General features: G+C 37.2%; 1 protein-coding gene across 2 annotated transcripts in view; it reads right to left on the bottom strand.

Annotated features, from left to right (window-relative positions):
* Positions 1 to 1,386: 1,386 nt before the first annotated feature.
* The window catches only part of ANO3 (anoctamin 3), a 320,613-nt gene continuing 298,140 nt past the window's right edge, over positions 1,387 to 23,859 (bottom strand). For both annotated transcript variants that reach the window (XM_049890733.1, XM_049890734.1), the window contains 4 exons: positions 15,867 to 16,014; positions 7,976 to 8,056; positions 7,692 to 7,797; positions 1,387 to 2,689 (listed from right to left, as the gene is read on the bottom strand). In XM_049890733.1, coding sequence (XP_049746690.1) covers positions 2,507 to 2,689; positions 7,692 to 7,797; positions 7,976 to 8,056; positions 15,867 to 16,014 — 518 coding nt within the window. In that variant the 3' untranslated portion in view covers positions 1,387 to 2,506. The remainder of the gene's footprint in view (positions 2,690 to 7,691; positions 7,798 to 7,975; positions 8,057 to 15,866; positions 16,015 to 23,859) is intronic.

Here is a 23,859-nt window from a genome sequence, read left to right as displayed (position 1 = left end):
TATGCTGCGGGGCTGTCGACACTTCACTGCCAACTGTGACAAAGGCATAACTGGAGTCCACAGCGGTGTGCCAAAAAAGGAAAATGTCGGACACTTCTCTCATTGTTTCTCTATTTTACTCAACTGTTTTAAAAATAACAAAGAAGGCATTTTCTAAATCAAAGTGTTATGATTTTTTGTATTAAAAATAACTTCCTCTTCTCATATTTTTACCTCAAGTAAGTAATCAATATTTGTCTGATGGGATCAAAGTTTCTCAGAAAGAGAAGAATATTCAAGGACATACTTGTTATTCTTTGTTCTGCTGTAAGACAGATCTCTTTGTCTTGTGCCCCTAAATTAGAAAAGATGTAAAATGCTGAGTTTATTTGTGTCTTCAATAGGCTTAAAAAAAATTAGAGAGTATTTATTCCCAGGCAAGTGTACACATTTTATTTACAAAGACAAGGAAATGTAGAAGCTACAAAACTGGATGCATTTAAAACTCCTTTGTGGAGTTAGTGGAAGTAGTTGTTATAAATAAGCAGGTGGCAGAAAGAGAACCTCTCTGGCAACTGAATGGAAGAGTTACACGTGGCAAGGGCACGTGAGGGAAGTTTTAGAGTCTGAGAGCCTTCCCGGTGCTCAGAATCAGAGGGCAAGCAGGAAATTAAATATTTTTTAACAAAACAAACAAATTGATCAAAAACTATAATTTATCAGCTTTTCCTTGGAGGGAAAGAAGGAAAAAAAACAAGACATTTTCAGTGTTGAATTGACTTGATGGTAACACGTTTAGTAAGATTTTTTTTTTTTTAGTTTTCTATTATGAGAAAAGTTAGCTTTATTTCCATTGTGTTTAGTGTGATTTTTTACATTTTGGAAAGAACGATGCTTTACTTAATTGGGCAAAAATAATCAGTTGTCGTGTCTTGTGTGAGTGTGTGTGTGTGTATACCTCAGCCCCACTCCCACCCACCCAGGAAAAGAAAACTGATAGTAGCCTTGATTGTTTTGCAAGGAAAAGTAACTTGATTTCTATCATACATTCCCCTACTTCAACTCTTGTCTTTCTTCCTGTTTCTTCTTGTTGCATGTCCACAGTTTATGCCTCACAGCACTTGCTTTAGTTGAATACCCTATCATTCCCTATTCATCAGTCTGTGAACAGACATATTCACAGATAGAGTCCACACTGATATAGCAACTCAAATCAGACTCAATTTTTCTAATTCTGTGCATCTACAAAAAAATCAAAATGATGTCTTTAACAATTAATTTAACTTTGTTTCTAGAGAAAATCAATCTGTCGAATCAATGAACAAACCAATATACTGAAAAAATAATAACAGAAAATTCCCTTTAGTGATGTAAAATAAAGCAAAAGTTAAAAAAAAAAGTCTTTCTACAAATAATACAGATTTATCTTCATGCATTGTTTTCATTAGCTCATGAACAAGAGTGCACATTGTTGGAAAAGCACAAGTGTTGCAAAGCATTTGGCTCTGCAAGTCACAAAGGCATACTGTAGACGTGGTCTCAGAGCTGCAGAAATAGTAGTTTGGATTATACACTGCCGAGGTTTAAAAGGACAAGGAAAATCAACATATTTACAGGAGTTGAAGGTAACACTTTGGGAAGGCTGTTAAAATAAGTCGGAGGGGGAAAAATTAAACCCACTATAATACAGCATGCCACAGTAAAGTATGGGTTAGTTGCGATCTAAATAATAGAAGGATGACCACTCATATTTTCTAAGTATGTGACTCTATTAGCATTTAATTAAAAACAAACAAAAAAACGTGCAGTTCAACTGGCTCTGCCAGGGAGAAAACCAATTTGGATGTAGCCAATGCCATACAATATTCTTTTAAGAATGGTAATCTTTTTGGGATCTTAGATTTTTGGTTTCAGTACTAAAGGTGATGTGCAACTCTTCAACTGCATAGTTGATGTAAAGCAGCATTAAGTTCCTTTGTGGCACAAATCCGTAATCTCAGCAAGAGGTAAGGGCAATTCCTACGAGCCTATAAGCTGAAGGGACACTGAGTTCTGGCAGCAAAGGCAATAACTGATTTAAGTCATTTCTTTGAAGCATATCAACTGGACCGAAGGTTTGGAAGTCAGATTAGTATGAGCGAAGACCACACGAGATTTTAAGTCACGCCTAGCTTTTGAACACTGACCTGGTTCTCTGTGGCTAGAAACCTCATCGCTACCCTCCCTGTACGCTGCAGCTGATGGAAGGTGGAGTTCTCCAACCACACAGCTCCTTGGAGCTGGCTCTGAAAATTATATCCTGGCTCCCTGCAATGGCAATCTAACTGTTTTTTAAGGTTATGTGTCATCTTTTTCTTCCCTAGAAGCTGGATACTTCAAATCTCAGAGAAGGCTGTAATGCATTTCCAAGTTGCGTATTATACACACAGTTTGCCAAGTATACTTTCCTCCCAGATCCCACCTAGAATTTGAAGTTGACCACTCCTTCCCACTAGTGGTACCCCCTGTACTGCGTAACAGGTTTCAGCTAAGGCCATTCGTGGTGGACAGGCTGACCACATTTCTTCCGCTGTTGCTGCAGATGTTCTAATTCAGCCTCATACATCATTTCTTGGACTAAGTATTTCTCCCGTCTTATCCGGTCATATAGATCCTGTGGTACGTCTGGAATCAGAAATGCGATGAACGACTTGATCCCAAAAACAAGGTGCTGGAAATTTAAGAGCAGAAAGTACACTTTTCAAATATTCTGGAGTGCTAATTATAAAACAGAACAATCATGAGCAATGTTGCATTTCCTTAAACTCAAGTATCAGAACACAGAATGTACCACCTAGAATATAATTTTCAAAAATTATATTGGGGATACTACCGTGGCCCTTTAACACTTAAGTATTAGGAGGAAACAAGATTCTTTCCTCTCCTGGCTGCCACACGTTAAAATAAACATTGAATGATTCTTAAATTCAAGTCTATAAAATCCTTACATGGTACACAATACTGTTATGGCATGCATTGTTATGGACAGATGGGAAAGACCATGTCCAGGGAGAAATCAGATCCAATAGATCATAAAACTACAGTAGAAACCATGTAGCATATGGTCTGCTTGCGATGTTGGGTTTAGATTCAATCTCCAGCATAGGAATGTTTACTCTATTGTTAAGTTCATATACCATAATTGCTTTAAAATATTTTATCACTATTATGGAACTTTTCCTATAATAAAAACATACTACTGGGATTTTAAAAAACAAATTGACAAAAAGTATTATATATAAAAATAAAAGCACAGGAGCAAAACTCAAAGGTGTGAACAAACCCTACTCTCACACTCATTAGCGATGTAACCTTAGACCAATCACTTCCCTTCTCTGTGCCTCAGTTTCCTTGTCTCTGAAAAGGTGATAATGATGTTATCTTTTATAAAAGTTGGCATGAGTCACAAGACCAAATGGGCAGCTCCTGTCCAAAAGCAGAATGAGAAGACTGGAAGGGACAGGAACTGGTCAAATGGACATGAAACCCAGGGTGGAAAGGGAGAGTGTGCTGTCACATTGTGGGGATTGCAACTAATGTCACAAAACAATATGTGTATTAACTTTTGAATGAGAAATTAACTTGAGCTGTAAACTTTCACCTAAAGCACGATTAAAAAAAAAAAAGTTGGCCTGAGGATTAAATGAGAAAACATATGTGAAGAGCTTAAAAGAGTGCTTGGCATACTGTGAGTTCTATTTAAACATTAATCCCTTTTATCATAAATGCATCCTTTCCCTTTTCCCATGAAGAAGAAAGGTAGAACTTCCAAATTCTCAGAAAGGAAAAAAAAAAATCTGATACTAATAGTGATTAGGATGATCTTTGGAAAAGAATACATTTACCTAAAGGACTTCTAGTAAACAAGAACTGTACGTGGAAGGGAAGAATGCAGGGAATTTTTAATTGTGCTTGCTATGTGTCCTTGAAAACATCATTGCAAATTATGCCATATCTAGGAAAGCACAGTAAATCAAGTCATATTTTCCTTTATCTATAAAAGTGGATAATCATGAGTTTCCTTCCGGACCAAATATCTATTTTGGAATGATTTACAGAAATAACCAGCAATATGTCTTAAGAAACAAAAATTAAAAAAAAACAAAAAAAACAAGCATTTACGCCGAAGTTGAAAATAAGACATGATTGCTCACACCACTGCTGTTCAATGCAATGTGGAAATTTCTAGCAACCCCGTAAGGCAAGCAAAAGAAAAGGTATAAACTTGGAAGTCAAGAGGAGAAACTGTCATTATTCGCAAATGGTATTATTAATGGCATTATTAAATCCAGCTGATTTGACAGACAAATGTTAGAACCACCAGGAGCTCTCAGCAAGAAACTATGCTCCTCTTAGAAAGATCAACACCATTCCAGCACACCAACAAAACTTAAGTCAATCATATGAGGAAAAAATGCCATTTACAATAGCAGCAGAAAATATCTACAAAGTTTATAGGAATGAACTTTAAAAGGAACCAACAAGCTACTTTCAGAGAATATTTTTAAAATGCTTCAAGGTCATAAAAGTTAGCTGAATAAATTCCATGTTGATTAATGAAACAGCATAAATTTGCTGACAGGCGAAATTTTCCTCAATAATTTCTACAAATATCATTCTAACCAAAATTCTTGCATGATAGTAAGAGGTCCTTGGCTAAGCAAAAGGTTTGCAGTTAGAATCCACCAGTGGCTCCTTGGAAACCCTATGGGGCAGTTCTACTTTGTCCTATAGGGTTGATATGAGTTAGAAGGGACTTGATGGCTACAAGTTATGGGTTTTTTTTTTTAGGGGGGGTGACTTGAAAAATATGAATTCTAAATTTATGTGAATAATTAACCTCCAAATAGCTAAAGCAATTTTGGAAAAATAAAAGCAAATATAATGGAGGTGGAGGGTTCACTGCCAGAATTAAATTATATTACGAAGCCACCACACTTAAATAGTGTGATACTGACCTAAGAACAGAAAAATAGACAAATATATCAGAATACAGAGGCCAGGGATACACCCATGACTATATAGAAACTTGAAATTATTGAAGTGGAATTACAAACCTGTGAAGAAATAATAGATTATTTAGTAGACAGTGCTGTGAAAATTATCTTACTACATGGAGAAGAAGATAAACAAGCTTTTTCCTCAGGCTATATAAAAACAAACTTTAGGTATCTTAAACAAATGTGAAAGGTAAAATTTTTATATAATTAATAATAAAAAGTGTAACGGAGTTTTTTTGAACTTCTTATGAGGAAATTTCTTAAATAAGATACACAAAATAAATAAAAAAACATAAAGGAAAAGCAATGATGGTTTTGACTATATCAAAATTAAACATTAGCTGTTTATAAATAAAATTGAATGATTATAGACAGGAAAAATATATTTGCTGTGTTTATAACTGGCAAAGGGATAATATGTGGGATATATGTTAAAAAAAAAAAACGAAATTCAGTAGCAAATATACTGGAGACTCAGCTGAAAATAGGCCAATGTTACAAAATTACAAAAAAAGAAACCAAAATGGCTTTCTAGTACAAAAAGTGATGGTCAATGCCGGTAGGAAGAAAGCTAGAACAAATATAGAAAACAAAATAAATAAAAAAATATCATCTTACTCAAATTCAACTGAAAAATATTAGAAACTCAGGTCATACGAAGAACTGGTGAAAATGTAACGGACTGGGAAACCCTCATCCACTGCTGTTGGCAGTATAAACAGCTGTGGTCATTTGGGAGCACAATCCAACATTATTTCATGAACCTGAGTAGGCACCTAAACAAATGATTGCACACCTGGGTATACATCCCTGAGAAACCCTTAAACATGTTCATGAGGTAACATGTCTAAGATTGTTAATAGAGATTTATTTTAGGTACAAGAATTGATTTAAGTCTAAGTACCCATCCAAGTTATGCCCGTGGTATTTTCAGTCCCCTCATATGCTTGTGACAGCTGGATGATGAATAAAGAAGACCGAAGAAGTGATGCCTTTGAATTGTGGTATTGAATGAACAAATTTGTCTTGGAAGAAGTACAGCCAGCATGCTCGTTAGATGCAAGGATGGTAAAACTTCGTCTCATGTACTTTGGACAGGTTATCAGGAGGGACCATTCCCTGGAGGAGGACATCATGCTTGATAGAGGGTCAGCAAAAGAGAGGAAGATAGTCAATGAGATGGGTTGACACGGTGTCTACAACCACGGGCTCAAGGATAGCAAGGATTGCGAGGATGCTGCAAGACTGGGCAGTATTTTATTCTGTTGGTCATAGGGTCGGTATGAATCAGAAATGACACGATGGCACCTAACAACAACAGCCCATCCAAAGGGGAATCTGGTATTTACATTCGATGAAATATCATGTAGTAAGAAACGATCTACACATGGGTAGATTTAATGGCTAGCTCTCTCCTTACCAAAAACCAAACCTGCTGCCCTTAAGTCGATTCTGACTCATAGCAAACCTATAGGACAGGGTAGAACTGCCCCATAGGGTTTCCACGGAGTGCCTGGTAGATTTGAACTGCTGACCTTTTGGTCAGCAGCCGTAGAACTTAACCACTACGCCACCAGGGTTTCCAGATCTCTCTCTAGATCTAATAAAGATAAACATACGAAACATAAAATGTGTTTTAGTATAGAATACCATTAATGTAAATTTGAATAAAGAACACACACAAAAAAGTGTATATAAAAATATACACATTAAAAACTGACTTTCCTAAATTATAAATATGCCTAAAGCTCTTATGCTACTGGTAATAAGTAGAAAATATCATTTTATCAGGAAATATTTTTTAGGCAATAGAGTCTTTAAGTAACAGAATTTCAGATCTGGATGAGATCTTAGAGGTAAGCGTTTCATTTTACACAGGAGGAACATTTCACTACAAAATCTGAAGTACTTTAATGGAGATCAGTTGAGAGGCACAGGTGCCCTTAATGAGATTTTTCCCAAAAGTCTTAGCAATGGCCTTGCTTTTCTCTCCATAATTTTGGCCATAGGAAAGAGATGCATTCAAAGTCTTTCCATAGATCCTAGTGCTGGTTCAGAGAGTAGATACTCAATATATTCTAGTGCTAAGTGCTTCATGGTATCAGCTAAGTTATATACTAAACAAAGCAATAACACCGTAACTTCCCCAAAATGTCTTCATGGGACAACAATCTAATATTGCGTGACTGACAGTCAGAATCTGTGCACTTTTTATAAAAGTGTTCTCAGGCATCATTTATTGAATCATCCAATGTCCCTTATACAAATATGCACGTGATCAAATGTAATTCAAGTTGATTGTTCAAAATATGTTTCTCCATCTTGACAAAAAGATATGCATTCTTTTCTCAGATGATGAAAATCAGGTAACCCACCCTTTCCTTTTTAAACTTAACCACTAGGAGACTCAAACTAAGTTTTCAGTTCAACTGTGTGGTAGCTTCCTTTACCCTGGGTTTCTGATACAAAAACTCACTAACCTATCTTCTAACATTTTTCCACTCTTGCTTTTTGACTCTTGTTAGAATGGTTTCACTGTAGCCAAGCCTTTTCTGAGGAACTATTCAATTCATTTTTCAAAAATCAATGAGGACCTGGCTTCAAAGAGACAACTGATAAATCAGTTGGGAAAACATTTACCTACAGTAATTTTCTCCTAAGTCTGTGACTAACCTCAAACACGATAATGAAGGCCAATCGGGCAGCAAGGATATGCCAATATTGTAAGGTGAACTCATAGGGTTTGGAGCTCCAAGGGGGACCTCTGTAGTCTCGGTACCTGAAATCCATAAAGCCAAAGAGTATAAAAAACAGAGGACAGAGCACAAAGACCAAAAATGTTCTTGATTTTCTAAAACTAGCAAAATGACAGTTTAAATGAACTCATTAACATGGAGAGGGGAGAAGATGAAATGGCAAAAGCAAGAAGGAAAGAAAGCTAATTTGTAAGTTAGTACCTGCAGTAACCAGATTTTCCAATGCCAAGCTCACTCAGGTCAAAGAAGGATAGGCTATTGTTGACATACCCCTTTAAGCAGCTGGAAAAAAAGAAAAGTATCATGTGATTCAGGGAGCCACAAATTCCTAGTCCAGTTTTTTCACTACAAATGATAGACTTTTATAAGTGCCTATTACTTCCAATCTCGTTACAAATTCCTAACAACTCAGTTCTCTTATTCCACTACCTTACTCCACTGCATCTGTACTTGTGCTGTAATGAGACAGCTTCCTATTAGACTATTTTCTTGAAATAGCTCCCATCTTGCCTTTTCATTTATATTTACTAACTGGAAACCCTGGTGGCGTAGTGTGCTACGGCTTCTAACCAAAAGATCACCAGTTCGAATCCACCAGGCTCTCCTTGGAAGCTCTATGGGGTGGTTCTACTCTGTTCTATAGGGTCGCTATGAGTCAGAATCGACTCAACAGCAATGGGGTTTTGGGTTACTATGCAGTAGAGGAGCCCTGGTGGCATAGTGGTTAAGCATTCAGCTGCTAACTGAAAGGTTGGTGGCCCGAGCCCACCAGCACTCTCCACGGGAGATGCAGCAGTCTGTGTCCATGAAGATTACAGCCTTGGAAACTCTATGCGGCAATTCTACTCTGTCCTAGAGGATTGCTGTGATTTCGGATTGACTTCATGGCAACAGGCCTTCCCATGCACTAGGCATTGTATTATTTCCTATGCACTAAAAACGTACATATATGTAAATTTAATAAATATCTTGCAACATTTGCCATTTCAACATTGTTTTACACGTACAATTCAGTAACATTAATGACATTAACGGCATTACCTTTAACATAAGCTCAGTGCATGGTTTTGTAACACCAAATATGGGTCATTTGGAAAATATTAGTCACTGAATTATACAGATCTTCCAAATATTGGCACATTTTTACTATAGAATATATTTTTAACGTCACTTTCATTAATATCACCATTGATTATATCAGAAAAAAAAAAATCTTTAAGTACCGGCAAACTTTCAAGCTCACAGTGGTAGACAAAAGTTCTCCAAAATTCTAATTTTCACTTCAAAGCTTGAATGTTAGCAGCAGCGACAAATACTGTCAGTTATTCTACTTAAAATAACAGGCTGATTTTGTACATTTGCAAAAAGAGTGGGTGGAAAATGCCAACTCTAAATAATCCTAGTTTGTCTAGCAAGCTTTATTTCATGTTGAAAAAACAAACAAACAGCTTGTTCAGTTTGGAACTCAATAACACAATTCAGTAACACAAGCTCTTTTCTTTAAGGCAACCATCATACTTCAGAATGGAGCAGAAGCAATTTATGTGAACTTCTCATTCATATTCTTACTCAAGGGTATGTATTTGATTAAATCAATTGCTACTCCTTCATCAAGAGCATTATGAAGTCAAATTGGCATTTTATTTTATATTTTTATGGTGATGATATAGCAAGGAGGAATATAAATATAAAAAATATAGTCATTATTAATTGTTTGGTGCAATTGCCTTGAGTCATACAAAGGCATCGGGAATTTTACTCCCCGCTATTCTTGTACCATCAGTGCAAATGACAATATGTTGAAAAAAGGCAAATAATGGCTTAGTATCATTATAAAAATCGTTGTGATGTGATAGAGCACTGAGGTGGTCTCAAGGCCTCCAGAGATCTGCAGACCACAGGTTGAAGACCACTGCCCTATGCATATAGCTTTTAGGACCTGGATTCGAATGCACATCTATTTCATACTAAACCTTGGATTCTTGTAACTCCAGTGCCACTGTGCCTTCACTTCCCTTCCTGTCATTACAGTTGTTGTTCTTCTTAGGTGCTGTCAAGTCGGTTCCGACTCATAGCGACTCTATATACAACAGAATGAAACATTGCCCAGTCCTGAGCCATCCTTACAATCATTGTTATGCTTGAGCCCATTGTTGCAGCCACTGTGTCAATCCATCTCTTTAACAGTCTTCCTCTTTTCCGCTGACCCTGTACTCTGCCAAGCGCGATGTCCTTCTCCAGTGACTGATCCCTCCTGACAACATGTCCAAAGTATGTAAGATGCAGTCTCGCCATCCTTGCTTCTAAGGAGCATTCTGGTTGTACTTCTTCTAAGTCAGATTTGTTCGTTCTTTTGGCAGTCCACGGAATATTCAAAATTCTTTGCCAACGCCACAATTCAAGGGCGTCAATTCTTCTTCGGTCTTCCTTACTCATTGTCCAGCTTTCACATGCACATGATGCCATTGAAAATATCATGGCTTGGGTCAGGCGCACCTTAGTCTTCAAGGTGACATCTTTGCTCTTCAACCCTTTAAAGAGGTCCTTTGCAGCAGATTTGCCCAACACAATGCGTCTTTTGATTTCCTGACTGCTGCTTCCATGGCTGTTGATTGTGGATCCAAGTAAAATGAAATCCTTGAGAACTTCAATCTTTTCTCCTTTTATCATGATGTTGCTCATTGGTCCAGTTGTGAGGATTTTTGTTTTCTTTATGCTGAGGTGCGATCCATACTGAAGGCTGTGGTCTTTGATCTTCATTAGTAAGTGCTTCAAGTCCTCTTCACTTTCAGCAAGCTAGGTTGTGTCATCTGCATAACACAGGTTGTTATAGTCCAGCTTCTCATATTATTTGCTCAGCATGCAGATTGAATAGGTATGGTGAAAGAATACAGCCCTGACGCACGCCTTTCCTGACTTTTAAACTAATCGGTATCCCCTTGCGCTGTCTGATCAACTGCCTCTTGATCTATGTAAAGGTTCCTCATGAACACAATTAAGTGTTCTGCAATTTCCATTCATAGCAATGTTATCCATAATTTGTTACAATCCACACAGTAAAATGCCTTTGCATAGTCGATAAAACACAGGTAAACAGCCTTCTGGTATTCTCTGCTTTCAGCCAGGATCCATCTGACATCAGCAATGATATCCCTGGTTCCACGCCCTCTTCTGAAACCAGCCTGAATTTCTGGCATTTCCCTGTTGATACACCACTGCAGACGTTTTTGAATGATCCTCAGCAACATTTTGCATGCACGTGATATTAATGATATTGTTCTATAATTTCCACATTCAGTTGGATCACCTTTCTTGGGAATAGGCACAAATATGGATCTCTTCCACTCAGTTGGCCAGGAAGCTATCTTCCGTATTTCTTGGCATAGACAAGTGAGCACCTCCAGCGCTGCATCTGTTTGTTGAAACATCTCAGTTTATATTCCATCAATTCCTGGAGCCTTGTTTTTTGCCAACACCTTCAGAGCAGCTAGGACTTCTTCCTTTAGTACCATCGGTTTCTGATCATATGCCACCTCTTGAAATGGCTGAACATCGACTAATTCTTTTTGGTATAATGACTCTGTGTATTCCTTCCATCTTCTTCTTTTTTTTTTTTTTTTTAATGATTTTTGTTGTGCTTTAAGTGAAAGTTTACAAATCAAGTCAGTCTGTCACACATAAGCTTATATATACCTTACTACATACTCCCATTTACTCTCCCCCAATGAGTCAGCCCGCTCCCTCCCTCCAGTCTCTCCTTTTGTGACCCTTTTGCCAGTTTCTAACCTTCTCTACCCTCCCATCTCCCCTCTAGACAGGAGATGCCAACACAGTCTCAAGTGTCCACTTGATAGAAGTAGCTCACTCTTCATCAGCATCTCTCTCCAACCCATTGTCCAGTCCCTTCCATGTCTGATGAGTTGTCTTCGGGAATGGTTCCTGTCCTGGGCCAACAAAAGGTTTGGGGACCATGACCGCTGGGATTCTTCTACTTTCAGTCAGACCATTAAGTCTGGTCTTTTATGAGAATTTGGGGTCTGCATCCCACTGTTCTCCTGCTCCCTCAGGGGTTATCTGTTGTGTTCCCTGTCAGGACAGTCATCGGTTGTGGCCGGGCACCATCTAGTTCTTCTGGTCTCAGGGATGATGTAAGTCTCTAGTTCACTTCCATCTTCTTTTGATGCTTTCTGCATCTTTTAATATTTTCCCCATAGAATCCTTCACTACTGCTACTTGAGGCTTGAATTTTTTCTTCAGTTCTTTCAGCTAGAGAAACACTGAGCGCGTTTTTCCCTTTTGGTTTTCCATCTCCAGCTCTTTGCACATGTCATTATAATACTTTACTTTGTCTTCTCGAGATGCCCTTTAAAATCTTCTGTTCAGTTCTTTTACTTCATCAATTTTTCCTTTTGCTTTAGCTGCTCAGTGTTTGAGAGCAAGTTTCAGAGTCTCCTCTGACACTCATCTTGGTCTTTTCTTTCTTTCCTCTCTTTTCAATGACCTCTTGCTTTCTTCATGTATGATGTTCTTGATGTCATTCCACAACTTGTCTGGTCTTCGGTCACTAGTGTTCAATGCATCAAATCTATTTTTTAGATGGTTTCTAAATTCAGGTGGGATGTACTCAAGGTTATATTTTGGCTCTCGTGGACTTGCTCTGATTTTCTTCAGTTTCAGCTTGAACTTGCATATGAGCAATTGAGGATCTGTTCCACAGTCGGCCCCTGGCCTTGTTCTGACTGATGATATTGAGCTTTTCCATCGTCTCTTTCCACAGATGTAGTCAGTTTGATTTCTCAGTGTTCCATCTGGCAAGGTCCATGTGTATAGTCGCTGTTTATGTTGGTGAAAGAAGGTATTTGCAATGGAGAAGTCGTCGGTCTTGCAAAATTCTATCATTTGATCTCTGGCATTGTTTCTATCATCAAGGCCATATTTTCCAACTACTGATCCTTCTTCTTTGTTTCCAACTTTCACATTCCAATCGCCAATAATTATCAATGCTTCTTGATTGCATGTTCAATCAATTTCAGACTGCAGCAGCTGATAAAAGTCTTCTATTTATCTTTGGCCCTAGTGGTTGGTGCATAAATTTGAATAATAGTTGTATTAACTGGTCTTCCTTTTAGGCATATGGATATTATCCCATCACTTTACTTCAGGATAGATTTTGAAACGTTCTTTTTGACGATGAATGCAACACCAATCCTCTTCAAGTTGTCAGTCCCAGCATGGTAGACTATATGACTGTCTGATTCAAAATGGCCAATACCAGTCCATTTCAGCTCACTAATGCCTAGGATATCGATGTTTATGCATTCCATTTCATTTTTGACAACTTCCGATTTTCCTAGATTCATACTTTGTACATTCCAGGTTCTGATTATTAATGGATGTTTGGAGCTGTTTCTTCTCATTTTGAGTCATGCCACATCAGCAAATGAAGGTCCCGAAAGCTTGACTCCATTCACATCATTAAGGTCGACTCTACTTAGAGGAGGCAGGTCTTCCCCAGTCATCTTTTGAGTGCCTTCCAACCTGGGGGGCTCATCTTCCAGCGCTATATCAGACAATGTTCTGCTGTTATTCATAAGGTTTTCACTGGCTAATGCTTTTCAGAAGTAGACTGCTGGGTCGTTCTTCCTAGTCTGTCTTAGTCTGGAAGCTCAGCTGAAACCTGTCCTCCATGGGTGACCTTGCTGGTATCTCAATACCAGTGGCATAGCTTCTGGCATCACAGCAACACACAAGCCCCGACAGTACAACAAACTGACAGACACGTGGGGGCTGTCATTACTAGATCCCACAATTTATCATTTCAGTGCCTCTTGTCAATATTATTCTCTCCACTGCCACTTCGCCCTTTTGCCACTTTGCTCTGAAAATTTCCAATCTCAATGACTCTATTCTAATTTAGCTGCTAAGCATACCTGTTAAGAATTAAGCAATAGGATCCCTCTTAATGTGTGGTTTCAATCTTACGTAAGTTCCACACATCTCTGCTTGAAATTATTCTAGATCCCTAGTCATCAAAATATGAAGGATGAAGGCAGATCTGAAATGTAGAGCTGATACCCCACAAACATCATTTTCTCTGGCCACTAGGTAGCAGTAAAGACACCAGAAAATAGGTCTGCCAAACAGCCTATATTTTAAACTCAAAAATCTACTTCTAAATCATTTAGAATTAGAGAAAAAAAAAAAGGACTTTTTTCTTTGCCATTAATATTAAGACTATGTTATATTTAAATAGTGTTTTACAGTTCATAAAAAGTTACCTCATATGCCATTTCTTCATCATAAGACCTGTGAATGTTTTTTGTTATGAACCAACTAGGTCCAGATTCATGATGTGGCATTTAGTAAAAGACACAGATAAAACTTGAACCTGTGGTGTCTGATTCCAAGTTAAAAGGCCTTGGCAAGACTCCAAAATGTTAATAAAACGAGATAAAATAATACCCAGGCCTTCATTATCTCCTTCTGAAAACTTGAGCTATATTGTGTTCAGAAAGGCATTTTAGCGTTCAGAGAAAGTGTCAGTTGACTAGCAGAGTTAAGAGCTGATTTCCTCCTAAGCCAGGACTCAGCCTGTCGGGGAACAGGTCCTGCATCCTGATAAGCTGTGTGGGCAAAGCTGTTCCTGAAGGAAGGGGGAGGCAGCTTCTCTCCTGGGAGGACCCATCACTGCCTCCATACCCAAGGCTGATCTCCAGCTAGAGCTTTTTCTTAAGTACCTCCAATTCCTCTCTGTTTCCCAAATCCAATGCCCTCTTGTATTCTTCCCTAATACCTGATTTCAAGAAGGAAAGATCTGAAGAAAAAAAAAAAAAAAAAGACTCTCCTAAAGAAGTGCTTCCAAACCAGGGCAATTTTGGCCTCCATGGAATAAATTGGCAGTATCTGGTGACATATTTGGCTGTCACAACTTCAGAAGTAGGGTGGCTGCTGCTAGTATCTAGTGGGTAGAGGCCAGGGATGTTGTTAAACATACTGTAATGCACAAAACAGCCTACCACCAGCCAAAAAAGAAATCCAGTCTAAAATGTCAATAGTGCAGGGGTTGAGAAATCATGTTCCAAAGTGTGGATTTAAATTTTAACAAACAACACATGGAGGCAGGTCTAGGGCAACATTCTCTGCCACCTTAAAGCCCCAAGTTACAAATCTCTTTTGAAAAGTCTCTAGTCTTATAGATGTCTGTTACTTCATGTTCTGTCTCTCCCTACACACTAGTTTTGTTATCTTCAGCCATTTGATTGTGCAGTGTGGATCTCAATTTCCTCATCTATTCAGTCAGAAGATTGCATCAGGTGATTTTTAAAGTCACTTCCAATTCTAGGGAGCCCTGGTGGCACAGCAGTTAAGAGCTTGGCTGTTAACCAAAAGGTTAGCAGTTCAAATCCACCAGCCAGCCACTCCTTGGAAACCCTATGGGGCAGTTCCACTCTGTCCTACAGGGCCTCTATGGGTAGGAATCAACTTGATGGCAATGTTTTGTTTTTTCCTGATTGTAGAATTTGACTTCTAAATACAGGCAGTTCCTAGGTTATGAAAGAGATCTGTTCCTAACTGTGTCTTTAAGTAGAATTTGTAGGTAAGTCGAAACAGGTGATACGGTTCTTATTCAGCCTTAACCTTTTCAATGATTTAAAAGCTGCATGTGCAGTAAGTGAAGGTGTTTGTTATAAGGATTTGTTGCCAGTAGGAATTGGTTCAATCCTTTCAAAGTGAGGACAAATTTACATAATATTAAAGGGCAAGTACCAGTTGTCCTTACATAGTACTTTCATAAAGGGGACTGCCTGTACATTATAATATTTTTTTTTAATATTTTGATACCAATGATGCATTTACAAGTAAAAACATAGAGAAACTTCAGAAGTATTTGTTGTAAAAAACAGCCACCCTTTTTTCCTCGCCTGATTTCATTTATGGAACACATAAATGGAATGGTCAGAACCATTACCGTTAATGGTCACAGAACAAAACTTCCCAATAAGTTTCCACTTTTGATTACAAGCATAAAATAAAAAAAAAAAAAAAAAAGAATTTTTTTTTTTCCAGGAAAATGCATAAATTTCAACCTTACTTGTCACCGTTCTCTAACCGATCTGCACAGGGGCCGTATTTGTACTCATAGACTAAACGCGGGATGTAGTCAGACGTAATAGCAATTACAAATGCATTGGTGATCACAGCCAATATACCGATTCCTTCAAGAATTCCATACCAGATACCTAGTAGGAAAAAGATTAAAGACAGGGAATGAGAATGAAACGATGAAAACACTTCAATCAATATTATTTTGGAAAGTGCATTTTACCTGTATATTGAAACCACAGCTCTGCTGATTATTTACTTTCTTAATATAGTATCTCACTCCAGATATTACAGTTTTTAATATACTTTTCAATAGAGGGAAAGTAGACATAACCTGGAGAGATCTGAAAACTGAAATACCTTTAGGGGTTGGTTATTTAGTGATTTGTGTCTGTAACAATTAGATATGCACAGTATAGGTGCCCAAGGTATTTCTAAGGCTAATCAAATGTACAGATGTGATAAGGCAATAAAGTCAACAAAAATCTTTAAGGTCTACGTGCCTGTGTAAATTTTAAACTCTCTGTATTCATTATGGAAACCCTGGTGGCGTAGTGGTTAAGTGCTATGGCTATTAACCAAAGGGTCAGCAGTTCAAATCTGCCAGGAGCTCCTTGGAAACTCTACGGGGCAGTTCTACTCTGTCCTGTAGTGTAGCTATGAGTCGGAATTGACTTGACGGCACTGGGCGTTTGGTTTGGTATTCATTATGGGCTTTTCCTATGTGTTGGTCAAGTATCTTTTTTAGTAACGACATAAAAAACTAAAACTAGTTGGGTGTCAAAATTTGAAGATCATTAATTGGCATTTTCTACTTCATAAATGGTCAATCTGGCATCAATCATGTAGACGCATACTGAAGTTTTTAAAGTTGTAGGCAGAATCAATATTTTATTGAGTACAGTAAAACTCATGCTCCACTTGGGATTAAATTTACCTTTAAAAATATTGGGAAACCCTGGTGGTGTAGTGGTTAAGTGCTACGGCTGCTAAACAAATGGTTGGCAGTTCAAATACGCCAAGCGCTCTTTGGAAACTCTATGGGGCAGTTCTACTCTGTCCTATAGGGTCCCTATGAGTTGGAATCAACTCGATGGTGCTGGGTTTTTTGGTTAAAAATATTGATAAGACAGAAAAAAAGTCCTAGGAATAATAATCAAGGTGCCAAAATGATTCTATAGCATAACCCTTTCCTTTTTTTTCCCTTTATTTTTCAAACTCTTTGTAATGTGGCTACATTCAGTTATAATTAAAAAAAAAAAAGGATATTAAAGTTGTCTTGGTCAGGGAGATCATAAGACAAGAAAGCAGGGTCCATAAAAGAAGCAACATGTAAGTATATAAAAATTAAACATTTATTTATACAAAAGTCACTGCATTCAGTCAAATGAAAGAAATAGCCTGTAAGAAAATATTTGTTTCATAAAAACAAAGGGTTAAGATGCCTAATATACAAAGAGATCCTAAAATTAAAAAAGAAAAAAATAGAAAAATGAGCAATGTACATTCATGAGCAAATTGCTATGGAAGCGCAAATAGCAAATGCTTGTATTTCCCATCAGTAATATTGAGTGAAAGGCCCTTTAAAACTGAAGGTATGTTTATCTGTTTGCTTTTATTTTTTATTTCCATTTGATTTGAAAGTCTTGTAACATCTAGCATTATTTAGCAACTGTGGGAACAGAAACGCATACTATTGTTGGAAGCACGAATTGGTCCAAAATTTTTCAAAAATTAATCTGAAAGCTTTTAAAATTAAAATATGCATATGTTTTAATTCAGTAGGTCTACTTTTTGGGATCAATACTACAGATGTACTGTACACACACAAACATGTATGTGATATATAATATATAATCTGTCTCTATTTTCATATCTATATCTATGTGTATATTTATATATATTTATTCTTGTTTCTAGTTAGGAAATAAAATAAGTAAATGATTATAAATAAATAAAATAAGTAAATGATTATAAAATATATGGTCCATCCATATTATGAATATTACCACTTTTTTTTTTTTTTTTACTACAATCAATTAGACCAATATGCTTTGAGCTGGAAAAAGTCGATGAAGGAAAACAATGCAAATCCATATAAATATAAGTTTGTATGTGTAAAAAAAAAATACTGAGAAGGAATACATGCTCAACTGTTAGCATTGATTCCTTGAGGCAGAAGAGAAAGGTAAAAGAGGAAAGGATTATTAATTGTTTCTTTGTGCATCTTTGTTTTGTTCTGATACAAGGTATAATACAGCAAAATTAAAAATAAATCTATATATTGGAAGGGGCAACAAATTAACAAATGGTAACTGAAGCTGGAATGGGAATTTTATTTTCTTCTTTGACCAATTTTCTAAATTTTCTTTAACATGCCTATATTATGTTAATAATGAAATCAATAAATGTACCAAAATTAAACACTTTTTAGTTGATTCAAGAAATACAAACAAATTGCATGGTATTAAACCTTACAGATAATCCCAAAACCCAAACTCATTGCCCTTGAGTTGATTCGGACTCATAGCAACCCTATAAGACAGAGTAGAACTGCCCCACAGGGTTTCCAAAGCTATAAATCTTTGTTGAAGAGAACACTCACATCCTTCTCCCTCGGAGCGAAGCGGCTGGTGGGTTTGAAGAGTCGACCTTTCAGTTAGCAGCAGAATGCTTAACTGCGCACCACCAGGGCTCCTCTAGAGATTAGTATTTTAAATAGCCTTTGATAGTTATGCAATATGTAAAAAGATAAAATTAACTGAAGAGATAACCTTGCAATATTAACCTGAATATTCCCAAAAAGAAAAGGAGACTGAATTTGCTGTCCCAAACTTGAACTTTTTATTACAAAACTGAAGTTTATTAAAACAATGTGCCAAGAATAAGTAGTCAGATCAATGGACATAAACTCTGGAAATACACTTAAATTTATGCAGCATTTAGTATAAGATAATGGAGACAAGTCAAACAAGTAGGAAAAAAATATGATCGTTTAATAAATGCTTTTAAGAAAACTGACTTCACTAGAGAGAGGAAAAAAAAGGAGTAGATCTTATTTTCAAGCCTTTCATCAAAAACAAACGCCAGATGAATCAACAATTCGAATCAAATTATAAAATGCAGAGAAACAAATGAAATAATGCCAAATAAACATCTAAAAAACAAAATAAAAACAATGAGTGAAAAATAATGAGTTCTAGAAGGTCATTTTAAGAATACCACATATGAGAAAAACTATAAGGGAAATATATCAATTTGATTATCAATTTTAAAACTTTATTCATATAAATTAATTAAAAGCCAGCATTTGAAAAATATTTACAGTATATATGTCAAAAGGTTAATGTTCTTAATATTGAGACAAAGGTTATCAAATTAGATATAATGGCCAAAAGGCATAAATGAAAGCAGTAAGAGAAAAATACAAATAGCCAATAAATACATAAAAATATATTTAATCTCATAGTTATGAAAATTCAAGTAAATATAACAGCGTACTTTTTTTTTTTTTCCTTTCCTGTTGTCTCAGTGGTTATGAGCTTGGCTGCTAACCAAAAGGTTGGCAGTTCGAGTCCACCAGCAGCTCCTTAAAAACCCTATGGGGGAGTTCTACTCTGTCCTCTAAGGTTGTTTTGAGTCATAATTGACTCAACAGCAACAGGTTTTCTGATTGTCAAGGATTAAAAAAAAAGCTCATTACACCTGGAGTTATTGAAAAATGCAGGTATGGACATTTATGTACTTATATGGTACTACTATTAATTACACAATATTTCTGGAGAACATGTTGCCAAATGTATCAACATTTTAAATGCACATGCTCTTTATTTATTTTTTAAATAATATTTTATTGCACTTTTGGTGAAAATTTACACAGCAAGTTAGGTTCTTGTTTGACAATATCCACATAAACTGTTTGATGATATTAGTTAAATTCATCACATTGTGTCAACATTCTCTGTGTTCTGTTTGTTCCATTTCCAGTACTCTAGTTTCCCTGCCCCCTTATCTTTTCATCTTTGCTTTTGAGTAAATGTTGACCTTTTTTAGTAGGGTGCTGATCTTTTGGGTATTTATTATACTTTATTTTATGTGCCCCTCTGCTATTTCGCTACAAGGTGATTTCAGGAGATAGACTCGGATTTAGGTTTAGAGAGTGTCTCAGGTGATAGTCTCAGGGAGTCCTCTGTTCTCTACTGTTTCAATTTGTCTGACTTTTTTTTTTTTTAAAGAAGAATTTGAGTTTTGCACCATATTTTTCTCCCATTTTATCTGTGATCAACTATTGTGACCCTAGTCAGAATGGTCAGTGATGGTAGCTAGGTACTATCTAGTTTATGTCTTGTGTATACTTGTTTTTTTTCTCTGTGCTTTTGGCTACCTTCTTATTGTTTTGGTAATCGCACGCAAAGACCTGCAGTTACATCTTAGATGGCTGCTTGCAAGCTTTTAAGACTCCAGACACTACTCACTTCACTAAGATGCAGATTATGATTTTTGTGAACTATGTTATGTCAATTGTTCCATGAGACTATGGTCCTAAGCCTTCAAACCCAGAAAACTAATGTTGGAAGGTTTTTGTTTATGTCTGAGGAGTGTCAGTATTTGTGTCTTCAATGAATATATGTGCCTGCATCCACATAGTTGTATTTACATTTACCTAATCTTCCCCCCACCCATCTGTCAGTTTGTCACACTGTGGGGGCTTCCATGTTGCTGTGATGCTGGAACCTATGCCACCAGTGTTCAAACACCAGCAGGGTCACCCATGGCAGACAGATTTCAACTAAGGTTCCAGACTAAGACAGACTAGGAAGAAGAACCCGGTGGCCTACTTCTGAAAAGAATTAGCCAATGAAAACCTTATGAATAGCAGTGGAACACTGTCTGGTGTTGTTCCAGAAGATGAGCCCCTCAGGTTGGATGGCACTCAAAATAAGACTGGGAAAGTGCTGCCTTCTCAAAGTAGAGTCAACCTTAATGACGTGAATGGAGTCATGCTTTCAGGACCTTCATTTGCTGACATGGCACAAGGCAAGGGGAGAAGAAAGAGCTGCAAACATCCATAAATAATTGGAACTTGGAATGTACGAAGTATGAATCTAGGAAAACTGGAAATTGTCAAAAATGAAATGGAACACACAAACATCAATATCCCAGGCATTAGTGAGCTAAAATGGATGGGTATTGGCCATTTTGAATTGGACAGTCACATGGTCTACTATGACGGGAATGACAACTTGAAGAGGAATGACATGGCATTCATCATCAAAAAGAACCTTTCAAGATCTATGCCGAAGTACAACACTGTCAGTGATAGGATAATATCCATAGACCTACAAGGAAGACCAGTTAATATGACTATTATTCAAATTTACACACCAATCATTAAGGCCAAAGATAAACAAATCTAAGATTTTTACCAATTTCTGCATTCTGAAATTGGTCGAACATACAATCAGAATGCACCAACAATTACTGGTGATTGGAACTCGAATGTTGGAAACAAAGAAAGATCAGTAGTTGGAAAATATGGTCTTGGTGATAGAAACGATGCCGGAGATCACATGATAGAATTTTGCAAGATCAATAACTTCTTCATTGTAAATACCTTTTTCAACAACATAAATGGCAACTACACACATGGACCTCACCAGATGAAATACACAGGAATCAACTAGACTACATCTGTAGAAACTGACAGTGGAAAAGCTCAATATCATTAATTAGTCAGAACAAGGCCAGGGGCTGACTGTGGAACAGACCATCAACTGCTCAAATACAAGTTCAAGTTGAAACTGAAGATAATTAGAACAAGTACGAACTTTAGCATATCACACCTGAATTTAAAGACCATCTCAAGGATAAATTCGATGCTTTGAATACTAATGAACAAAGACCAGATTAGTTGTGGAATGACATCAAGGACATCATACAGGAAGAAAGCAAGAGGTCATTAAAAGGCAAGAAAAAAAAGACTCAAATAGATGTCAGAAGAGACTCTGAAACTTGCTCTTGAACTTCGAGTAGCTAAAGCAAAAGGAAAAAAATGATGAAATAAAAGAGATGAACGTAAGATTTCAAAGGATGGCTCAAGAAGGCAAAGTAGAGTATTATAATGACATTGCAAAGAACTAGAGATAGAAAACCAAGAGGGAAGAAAATGCTTGACAAGGTGAAAAAATTGAAGAAAAATTCAAGCCTCAAGTTGCAATATTGAAGGGTTCTATGGGGAAAATATTGAACGACTCAGGAAGCATCAAAAGAAGGTGGAAGGATTACACAGAGTCACTACACCAAAAAGAACTGGTCAACATTCAACCATTTCAGGAAGCAGAATACGATCAGAAACTGATGATATTGAAGGAATAAGTCTAAGCTGCACCGAAGGCACTGGTGAAAAACGAGGCTCCGGGAATTGACAGAATACCAGTTGAGGTGTTTCAACAAATGGATACAGCACTGGATGTGCTCACTTGTTTATGCCGAGAAATTTGCAAGGCAGCTACCTGGACAACTGACAGAAAGAGGTCCATATTTATGCGTATTCCAAAGAAAGGTGATCCAACTGAATGCAGAAATTACCAAACGATATCATTAATATCACATGCTAAGTAAAATTTTGCTGAAGATCATTCAAAACAGGCTGCAGGAGTACATGGACAGGGAACTGCCAGAAATTCAAGCAGGATTCAGAAGAGGATGTGGAGCCAGGAACATCATTGCTGATGTCAGATGGATCCTGGCTGAAAGCAGAGAATACCAGAAGGATGTTAACCTGTGTCTTATTGACTATGCAAAGGCATTTGACTTTGTGGATCATTACAAATTATGGATAACATTGCAAAGAATGGGAGTTTCAGAACACTTAATTGGGCTCATGAGGAACCTGTACATGAATCAAGAGGCAGTCGTTTGAACAGAACAAGGAAATACTGCTTGGCTTAAAGTCAGGAAAGATGTGCATCAGGGTTGTATCCTTTCATCATGCCTATTCATTCTGCATGCTGAACAAATAATCTGGGAAGCTAGACTATATGAAGAATGGGCATCAGGATTGGAGGAAGGCTCATTAGCAACCTCCATTATGCAGATGATACAACCTTGCTTGCTGAAAGTGAAGAGGACTTGAAGCACTTACTGATGAAGATTAAAGACCACAGCCTTCAGTATGGATTACACTTCAACCTAAAGAAAACAGAAATCTTCACGACTGGACCAATAAGCACATCATGAAAAATGGAGAAAAGATTGAAGTTGTCAAGGATTTCATTTTACCTGGATCCACAATTAACATCTATGGAAGCAGCAGTCAAGAAATCAAAAGACACATTGCTTTGGGCAAATCTGCTGCAAAGGACCTCTTTGAAGTATTGAAAAGTAAAGATGTCATCTTGAAGAGTAAGATGCGCCTAACCCAAGCCATGGTGTTTTCAATCACCTCATATGTATGCTAAAGCTGGACAATGAATAAGGAAGACTGAAGAATTGATACCTTTGAATTCTATTGTTGGTAAAGAATATTCAATATCCCATGGACTGCCAAAAGAATAAACAAATCTATCTTGGAGGAAGTAGAACCATATTGTTCCTTAGAAGCAAAGACTGTTAGACTTTGTCTCACATACTTCGGACACGTTATCAGGAGGGATCAGTCTCTGGAGAAGGACGTCAAGCTTGGTAGAGGATCAGCGAAAAAGAGGAAGACCCTCAATGAGATGCATTGACACAGTGGCGGCAACAATGGGCTTCGGCATAACAACGATTGTGATGATGGCTCAGGTCTGTTGTACATAGGGTCACTATGAGTCAGAACTGACTCGATGGCATCTAACAACCACAACCACAACAACATAGATACTTGTGTTCTCACCCCTGTACACATCTGTACCTACCCGTATACCAATTTGCCTATACCCATTTTTTTTATTATTCATATAAATGCACATGGTCTTTAACACAGTTTCATTCTAGGAATT

This window comes from Elephas maximus, chromosome 7, assembly GCF_024166365.1.
Source record: "Elephas maximus indicus isolate mEleMax1 chromosome 7, mEleMax1 primary haplotype, whole genome shotgun sequence".
NCBI lineage: Eukaryota > Metazoa > Chordata > Mammalia > Proboscidea > Elephantidae > Elephas > Elephas maximus.
This window is presented reverse-complemented; position numbering and strand designations above follow the sequence as displayed.